At 42.2% G+C, this 9,682-nt stretch overlaps 1 protein-coding gene across 1 annotated transcript in view; it reads right to left on the minus strand.

Moving 5' to 3' along the window:
* The window catches only part of LOC147328562 (protein AF-17-like), a 34,804-nt gene extending 25,508 nt beyond the window's left edge, over positions 1-9,296 (minus strand). The window contains exons 1-4 of the mRNA XM_086297018.1: positions 8,742-9,296; positions 7,657-7,736; positions 4,834-4,888; positions 4,604-4,713 (exon numbers count right to left, since the gene is read on the minus strand). Coding sequence (XP_086153144.1) covers positions 4,604-4,713; positions 4,834-4,888; positions 7,657-7,736; positions 8,742-8,850 — 354 coding nt within the window. The 5' untranslated portion in view covers positions 8,851-9,296. The remainder of the gene's footprint in view (positions 1-4,603; positions 4,714-4,833; positions 4,889-7,656; positions 7,737-8,741) is intronic.
* Between the last annotated feature and the right edge of the window lie 386 nt (positions 9,297-9,682).

Here is a 9,682-nt window from a genome sequence, read left to right on the forward strand (position 1 = left end):
ATGCAAAATATTTGCAACAGCCCTTAATGTGAAGATGAAGGTCTGCACTTTAATCACATACACCACTGTGGTGGTGCACAGGGCCAAAGATCCCTTCACTTTTACTTTTGTCTCAATTTTCCATTTGAAAATATAATTTAACTTCAAAGGCAAGTTTATTCTTTTTAATGAATCCACAAAGCCAGTGAGTAACTGGCTTCCTGTAATCCTGTAATATTCCTGTAATCCTCAATACGGACCAAAAGACCCGATTATGGTTTCTGCCAGTATCGGGAAGCCCTAATAAGAGAGTAAAGTTACCAGAGAGCTGATGCATGTTGAAGCTGTACCCGCCTGAAACTAGTCTGTGGTTAAACTGTTTGTGTGCAAAGTAAAAAAGAAAGAAAAACATCATTAGCAGAAAATTTCAAAAGCTAGCGTGAGTCTATGTGTGACACGTCCTCTTATCTTTGAATCTTAACAGCCGATCTGCAGCATTCATTAATTATACATGAAGAACACAGAAAACAAACCTGAGCCGAGTAAAGCAAAACTACCATCACTCTTTCTGTGGTAAGAGATATTTAACAATATAAAACGATGCAAAAAGAAAACACTTTAAACATCCATCTTCATTCAACAAAGGATGAAGATGTCAAAAAGCACCACTGACACCAGGCTCCACCCTCCCTGCACTTTCTGTTCCCTTTTAGACTCATCTTCACTACCTTGCAGCTTCAGCGTTACACCCGCCCCCCTCTCAGTCACACACACTATCTTTAATTCCTCTCCTCTCCACTGCACACCTCCAACAGCTCCCTACAGTCATTACAGGTCACAGTGTCATCTGCAAACATTGTAGTTCACAGAGACAACACTCCTACAACAGATGACTGTTTGGGCTATTAATGTATCACTACTGAAACACTGTAACAACTGTGAGGCATGAAACAGCAGTGCAGAGTGACATCAGCACACAATCACAGTTTACATCTTTCACATACCGCAAAGAGCGATTTAACCCATTCATTAACTAATCAGCGGACAAACAGGCACAGATATCAGCTAAACAGGTACAACTACTTTGTATATAAATAAAACTGCTACTTTGTAACAGCCTGATTGTTTCTTTTTTACCTTTTTTAACTTCTAAATACTGAAAACAACTTCTAAGTATGTTTTCAAGCTTTTTTTAATGTGTGAAACAGTCAGCTAATAAGACTGATCAGATAAAGAAGCTCCTTTCACGAGCTTGTAATAAGCAGAGGAAACGTTTTGCCTTCAAAAGTATAAGACAAACTTTTATGTTTTCACTTTATATTTACTCTGCTATAATCTTGGAGTACTTAGTTGACTTAGATGCCAAAAGTATGAATGAAATGAAATGAAAATGTGCTGTCAGAATTAAAAATGGTGGCCTCACATTCAAAATGACCTTTCTGTGTGACTCAGCATCCGGCGCTGTCGCTGCTCGTCGTCTCTCAAACCCGGGCTTTAAATTTTAAATCTGTAAATGATTCGACTGCATTCTGTTTGTCTTTGCGTAACAGTTTTGAAAACAGGAGAGCGGCTCGGCAATCTAACACGTTTTTCATTTTCTATTTAAAATTATTAAATGTATTTTTTTTTTTAAATCCTTGAATTAAAGCTTATTGAAGAATATTTTTTAATTATTCACATTTTTTTAACTGGTAAAAGTTCAAACCATGAGAAGCTTTTCGTGTTCTTTTTCTATCATCAGTCAAAACTCCAAGAGGAATAAATACTTTTTGATGTGAAAACCAGAAAAACTTTACTTTCACAAATCACTTCAGGGTATTTTTGAATCTTTGCACTTATGGTAAATGTGCTTTGCTGTTTACTAAACATGCCACATCTACTACAGCTCGAAATCTCCCACATTTCCCAGAAAGGCTTTCAGCAGCCTCCAGAGAACAGGCGTGACCTTGCCACGCTGAGCTCCGGGTTAGTACAGGACGTGTAGGTGGAGAGAAGAACGGGGATGTGAAGCAAAACTGGTTTTCCCGTTAAGGAGGAAAGCAGTCGTGCAGTCTCCCACGTGTCGTCTGCTGCATTGCATCATGACTCGTCGAACTTGGTGCTGAGGACGGAGATGACACTTTTTCTCTTTTCCCTCTGTGTGACTGCTCATTCTGAAAGTACTCTCTATGTTTTTGATGACTGCTGACACACCGTGTGACACATGTTGCATAACCTGTTTAGCAGCGTTTCATATATGTAAACACGGATGCAGCTTTCTGTGTATTTATACATTTTACTGTTGAGGATTTTCAGTATTACTGATTACTGGTGCTGACTTCTTCTACCTGTTTAAAGTGTTTGTTTATCAAACGCAGGTTTGTGGGGTCACCTTGTGCCAGTTTCAGGGGTGCGGTGCAGGTGTGCAGCTTTACACGTTATCATAGGTAAGAGGATGTGTTTACATTTTTCTCTGTGATCGGATGAGAAGCTGGAGACCCTAAATCAAACTGTATCAGAAAACCTTTTAAATCTTATTTTGGGTTATTGACAAACTTTTGTTTGTTTGTTTTAATTAAAATTTGCCTGGTGATACAGGTTTTAGATCCTGGTAACAATGGAAATTATTAGTTATTCTCTCCATTAATTTAGATTGGAGCTTTGGGGATTACAAATTACTTCATATGCAGAGGTAAAAAAACCTCGTTTAAATCTTTAAATCAGCAAACACTTGCTGATGGGGCTCTGGGATTGCTTTGTATTAACCTCCTAAGACCTGAACTCTTTCATGGCATGCATTTTTAATTTCTCTTTGCTATTTGGGCTGATTGGGACCTGATGGATGTAAAAACAAAGAATTATCTTTTTACCTGATTTTGCCCTACGAGGGCCTCATATCCACATATGAGGACATTCGTTTTAAATGTTGTTAGAACAATGGCAGGAATAGCTCAGTAGGTAGGGTGGTTGCCCCATGATCGGAAGGTTGGGGGTTCGACTTCACTCAACGGCTACCCTGAGATACCCCTGAGCAAGGTACCGTCCCTACACACTGCTCCCCGGGCGCTGCACTGGTGGCTGCCCACTGCTTCACTGGGTGAATGGGTTAAATGCAGAGGAACTATTTCCCTATGGGGACTAACATGCACACTTTACTTTACACTTTTTTTTTGGCAGTATAATGTCCTCGTAAGTGGATATCAGGCCTTTGTAGAGCAACATTTAGCATTGTGGTCTGGACAACCCAAAATGTGATGTCCACACACGTGGATGCCAGGTCCTAGGAGGTTAATGTTATGCATTTAACTATGACGTCTGGCCCTTTAGTTGCTTCCCCCGAGAGAAGCCCACCTTCACTGAGCAGCATCTTTTAGCCCCACTGTCATCTGCAGTCTTATTAACTGCTCATCTCGATCTAATCTGGATTAAAGTGGCTTGGATGTTTAAGTTGGACCCATATTTAAATGTGCCTTTCAGTCTCAGACTGAACCTGAAGCTGCGCTTGGTAAGACCCGGTTTTACTGGCAGGATCGGAAAGAAATGGGAGTGGCCCCCCCGGATGACCTTTTCTGTGACGTCTTCTACACCATTTTGGAAACCTTGGATCTGTCGTCTTCTATCAGGGCTGTTCAGACCCAATACAGAAGCTCCTACAGTTTCTAAGCATTTAGATAGTTTTGAACGCTGGGAAAGGTCATGAAGTGTTATTCTCTGCTGATCAAGAACTTGGCTCAGGAAGGTTTTCCAGATCTCAGGAAGAACATGGGAGATGATTTAAGTCTGACATGAGACAAGAGATTGTTAATATAAATATTATTAGCAAAATGAAAATGATCAAGGGATGGATGATGAGACTTTGTTGTTATTCTTAGCTTCTTAGATATTCTTATTTATACTTGGATAAAAAGATATACTGAACTGCTGGTGAACTATAAGAAGGAGAAATTCACTCTATGCCTCAAAGTCAGGTAATAAAATTATCGAGTTTTATTACCTGAAGAGTTCTGGACTAGATTATGTGAAATTAAGATATGCTAAGGATTCATAGGCAGTCCAAGACTATTTGTTTTAGGCGATGAGACAGACTTAGTGGGAGATGACAGAGAGATTAAGCATCTGGTCCAGACTAGCATCGTGGAAGTAGTAGAGGTGGCCAGAGCTGAAGCATTGGAAAAGATGTCAGAGAGGACTTAAAGATGAATAATTATTTTAGAAATGGAACGAATATATTGTTTCCTTTGGAGGACACTTGGTTTGGGGTCGTATGGTGTGAAGAGTTCTTTGTTACCTGTTTAGCTGCAGGTACAAACAACGTAAAAATCCGTGTGCTGAATGTGTTCGCAGCCATTTTTGAGTTATGAACAAGGAAACGATTTTACCGAAGGATTGAAATGTCACCACTTTATAAGAGCACAACAACAACAACACACCCTCACAAACAAACAAACAAACAAACAAACAAACAAACAAACAAACTCCAAAGTAAACCCTTAGTTCTACTTTCAGATTAGGCTTCAAACTTTCCTGTTTGATGAAGCTTATCTTTGGGGCTGGATCTGATCTCTCTGTGCTCCTCTTTTCTCTCGCGCCTCTAACTTCCTGTAGACTAGTCCAACTTTCCCGCTCAAACAGCGTGCATCCCTACCTTGTTGTATCTCTCGTGTGGGACATACTGCAGGATGATAGGCTCCATGGTGAGGACGTTGGCGAACTGCACCTCGGGGATGTAGAGTGCGCACACGACGTGGGCCCAGCCTGATTGGAGGAGAGATTGGCAGCGGATCAACGATATGACAAGACTCGGAATGACTCGAGTGGAAATGCGCACTCGGTTATGCCCTCGGAAAGAGTGAGCGGGAACATGATGATATTTACCTCCGCTGTCTGTCCTCTTGAGGGCGCCATCTTTGTGGGGACACAGCTCACACCTCTGAGGAGACACGGGAGAGAGCGGAGCTTGTTGGAGTGGATATCTGTCTGACCATGACTCCAAACGTTAGGGCAGATACAGGAAACAGTGGGTCAGTCTATTCGATGCAGTTCTAAGCTAACATAATATAGAGGAAGTAACAGTTCAGAGGCTTTATTTTGCGCCTATGACATCAGCTTTTCTGTATATCTCTGCCTCAGTTTATGGCTTTTATTGCGCTTCTTGTAATAAAATGTGTTGTCATCAAGCTTTTTAATTTATAGTTCACTTCATCTGTCGCTACTCAGCTCCACTCTGCAGGAAGCGCATGTGCACGTGAGCTGTAACCACCTCCACACACAGGAGGAGGACAGCTGATAGGTGGGCTCAAGGCTTTATTGTTGGGTCTTTACCTTTGAGTACTGAGCACCTTGAGGCGACCGCTGTTGTGATTTGCGCCATATAAATAAAACTGAATTGAATTGAAAAATTAAGAGTAACATGTTGTCGTGTCCTATGATTTTGCTCACTTTTTTAACAAGCCCTGCCCTTATTTGGTGTCTATATATATGTAAAGAAGGAATCAAACAGCTCTTGCTGTCCACAGACTGTAAAAAGGAGAATCAGGAGAATCCAGAGTCAGCTGATAATTGTGACACATCAAAGTTAAAATCCGTTTTAACTAGGGCTGAACGATATATCGCATTTGCGATAATATCGCGACATGATCAAGTGCAATTTTCTAACCGCAAAGGCTGCGATTATACTCTGGACATGTCCAAATTCATGGGCTGCATCCTCCTGAGGCCGCATTTGTAGACCGATTACGTCACAGCGACGCGCCGAAGGCTGTCCAAATTACTACCATATCCCAGAATTCATAGCGCGGCCCAGCCAAACTCCAGTTTCCAGCAATGGCGGCCACTACTAAGTTTTAAAATTACTCATACTAATCTTTCTGGGTCACAAAATAAACTTTTAACATATTTTCAGGCGAGAAAGTAGTTGTGTAAACATCAAATATCTGCTCGGTTTATCAAGATATCCCATATTTGCAAAAGTGCTTCGACGTTTTCAGAGGCGTCTGCTACCCACCAGCTCGACAGCTAGCCGGGAGCTCGAGGGTTACTGATGCGGCCGAGAACGGCACAACTCCCGGCACATCATTTTCAGATCACCGCGGAGTTTCGCTGCTCGGGTTAAACGTAATATATAAGTCACTTAGACAACCTAAAAATGTTATTGTTGGGCTTTTTTCAGTGTTTTGTTTGTTCGTGAGTAAATCGGTTTGGCTGAGATTAAAGTTATTAGATTAGATAAAATAAAACTTTATTAATCCCCCGGGTGGGTTCCTCCTTGGTTTTCACACAGCTGACTAAACGTCAAACAGAAAACTTATTAAACAGAAGTATGAGACAGTCGAGAATTTACACCAGTGTCTGGTTATATTTTAGATAGCAAGAAGCAGACGGCCGAGTTTATTAAACTCCACCGAGACAGCGGTGACGCTAATCAGAACTAGACCGTCCAATTTCACGCCTTTAAACTTTAAAGGCGTGTTTGTGTGTGTGTTTATACAATTGCTATTATGTTTGCACTTTATGTGTAATGTTACTGACTGCAGAGATCAGTAAGATGTGTGTATTTTTTATTTATTAGTTTTATTTATTTAATATTATTTTTTAATTGAATGACTGTCTAGTAGTTCACAGATGTCGAAAAACTGAGTGTGGTAAAGCCACTGATTTTGTTTATGTATATTTCTGCAATCTGCACATTGTACTGACTTTCATTTTAATGTTTACACCAGGGTTCCTTGTCAGCACTTTATGCTCAGATGTTTGTAAGCTAAAAATAAACTATTGTGTATGTTCAAATATACTGTTGTGATTGAAGAAGTTAAATAAAAATGTCAGTCATCAATTCATGCATCACCTCATGTCATCATAACAGAGGTCTGTCTTCCAGGAAAGAACAGTTTAAAATTAATGTAATATAGTATTGGCCATACTATAAGATGTATTGCTTGTCTTTGTTTAATAATACAGAAGACAAAGACCTTAAAAAATAATCGCATATCGCATCGCAATCGCAATATTGGGGCAAAAAATCGCAATTAGATTATTTTCCATAATCGTTCAGCCCTAGTTTTAACTCTTGCAGATGCAAAGACAGTTTCTATTTTATCCTCTACGATCTTCTTCTTTCTCCCCTCGCCAGCCCATCTGGTCATGGCAGATGGCCCCGCCCCTCCCTGAGCCTGGTTCTGTTGGAGGTCTGTTCCTGTCAAAAGGGAGTTCTTCCTTCCCACCGTCGCCAAATGCTGCTCGTACGGGATCATCTGTTAGCTGTGGGGTTTTCGCTCTTATATTATACGGTTGTTACCGTGTAGTATAAAGAACCTTGCTGTGGGAAGTGTTGTGAGTTGATGTTATATGAAAAAAAATGAATTGAAATGAATAGACTAAAATCAGACTAGTCCAAAAAAACCATGAAGGGAGAAAAAGTCCTCACTGAAAGTTATTATTTAATAATAAACACAGTTTCAGTTAATGTGTACATTTCTTTTATGTTCGATTTTACTTAAGAAAGGTAGGAAAGCAATGTTTAAATCACGCCTGAGGCTGCTTCACACATAAACACAGAGGAATCCAGCTTATTCGTTTAACTCAGCTTTAGGGCATCAGTATGGGACAAGCTGGCTCAGTACACCTGAGGCAGACTGCTTGTAGGTGAAGGTGAAGCAGGAATGAATGAATAAATTGTGTCATTCGTGTTGGCGTACTCACCACACGTGCCGCCCGCTCCTGTGACTCACACTTCCGACAGAACCACGGGCCAGTTGGCACCTGCACGATGCCGTAGCATGCTGCGACAAACACACAAGCACGGGAGTGTCAAACTGGACCGGCACGACCCACGGTAACACACCTGTCTTTTAATGTAAACTACAGGTACAAATGAAAACATGCACATTTAATGAGTCATTCATTCATTCACAGGACAGATGTTGAACAGCCCGAGGGTCAACAATTTGTACCTTTAACAGTGTTTAAAAGTTTCACGTTTTCTGGAAATAATATTTCACTTTTTATGATTGAAACGACTTGCCAAGCTCTATAAATACTTTAATAAATACTAGTAAAGCTGGCAGTACCTGTCCAAGAATACTACTCAAGATAATACTGACTTGACACTTGGCACAGCCATCCTGCTTTAACAGATGAATAGAAAATGATTTCAAGCTGATTTTATGTTTTAACTTTTCTCTTTCTAAGTTTAACATCTCTCCCTGTCAGTGGTGAGAGGTGCTGCTGTCATCCTGATCGGATTAACCTTATAATCCTATTTCATTCCACTTTGACATAAAGCTTTAATTTGACTGGGACAGCCCTGAAATCAGCCTCCTGCATCAGCACCTCTCTGGATCAGAATCTTCTGCACTTTTTCAGTTTGGGCACAAATTTCTTTTTGTCTTTTTGGCACATTTGTGCACCAACACCGTCACAGCATCACTGAGATCAGAGGGCTGATCCTCACTCAGAGTAGCCATCCTGCGTGAGGTCCCACTTCAAATCGCTCGAATACAACAAAGCAAGTGGACACGCGCTGCTGTCCGAACGAACACGGCCTCGCGAACGCGTCGCAGCGTGCCGCACGGTCCGCGACGCACGGACCTCGAGGCGCCATCCGGGCTCGGTGTCACGCCGCTCGGCCCTGCGCGATCAATCAAGTGTGCGGAGAGGAAGCAACAACAGCACGCTTACCTACCCGCCCCTCCCGCACGAACACAGAACACGCACGTAGGCAGGGAGGACCAACGCCTCCGGCCGCAAGCTAGAGCCGCTCACACGCTAACAGCAGCTAATGTTACCTTGGTGAACGGCGACGCTGCAGCCGTGTCCATCACAGTACACCAGCGGATTCTCAGCCCAGCCTCGCTCGTCGGAACACACGCAGCAACCTCCGACCATTTCCCGCATGCTGCTCCCATATGAAGAAATAGATTTCCCCTCCCGGCAACGGCTCAGACCCAGGCCAGGCCTGTCAGGCGGTCGTCCCGCATCTTAACGCCGCTCTAGGCATGGTCACGGGCCGCCCACGTCGTGCAGTTTTAGTGCAGCGGAGAGCCGAAATCTCTGCGTTTGTGGTGCTTCTAGTAGATTTTCCGTGATGTCCTCCCCGTCCCATACATAAGTGCGCATGCTCAGATCTTCGCCGGAGTAAAAGTCACAGCAAAGGTAGCAAGTTATTGTTGAGCAGGAAGCGCCTTTTCAGCGCGTGTTTTCAGGCAGTGACGACTCGATTTCCACGAACCAGACGCCCGCACGGCCTCCTGCCCCGGTCCACTGTGTTCTTTACACGAACCCCGCGCATCACGTCGGCCCAAACCGCTGTATGCGCCCGGCATCAACCGCGTCTCAACCGCGTCTCAACAGCGCCATCTGCAGGACATCTTGGGGGTGGCTAACAGCAGGAATTACAAGCTATTTCACCATCCGGCGTCCGGACCTAAAATAAATAATGAAACATTAATAATAAGATAACAAAAGATGCGAGATTCCCGTGTGACAGCGGCCAAAACAGGTCAACACAATATCATAAAATATTAAAAGACAAAAATGGTCATAATGGGAAAAAACACGCAAAAGAAAGGAGCTCAATTAAATAGAATAAAATATAAACTTTCATTAAAAAAAAGGGAGCTCAATAAGCGCAAACCTACATATAACAAAATAGAAGACAAAGTAAAAAGTCAAGTATAATACAAACAGGAGCTCAGTAAATAAATGTACCATTTGAAATTCATAATGT

Source organism: Aulonocara sp. 'chitande type north' Nkhata Bay, linkage group LG6 (genome assembly GCF_057382095.1).
Source record: "Aulonocara sp. 'chitande type north' Nkhata Bay isolate Kocher_YH1m ecotype deep benthic linkage group LG6, A_spYH_male_GT1.1, whole genome shotgun sequence".
Taxonomy (NCBI): Eukaryota; Metazoa; Chordata; class Actinopteri; order Cichliformes; family Cichlidae; genus Aulonocara; species Aulonocara sp. 'chitande type north' Nkhata Bay.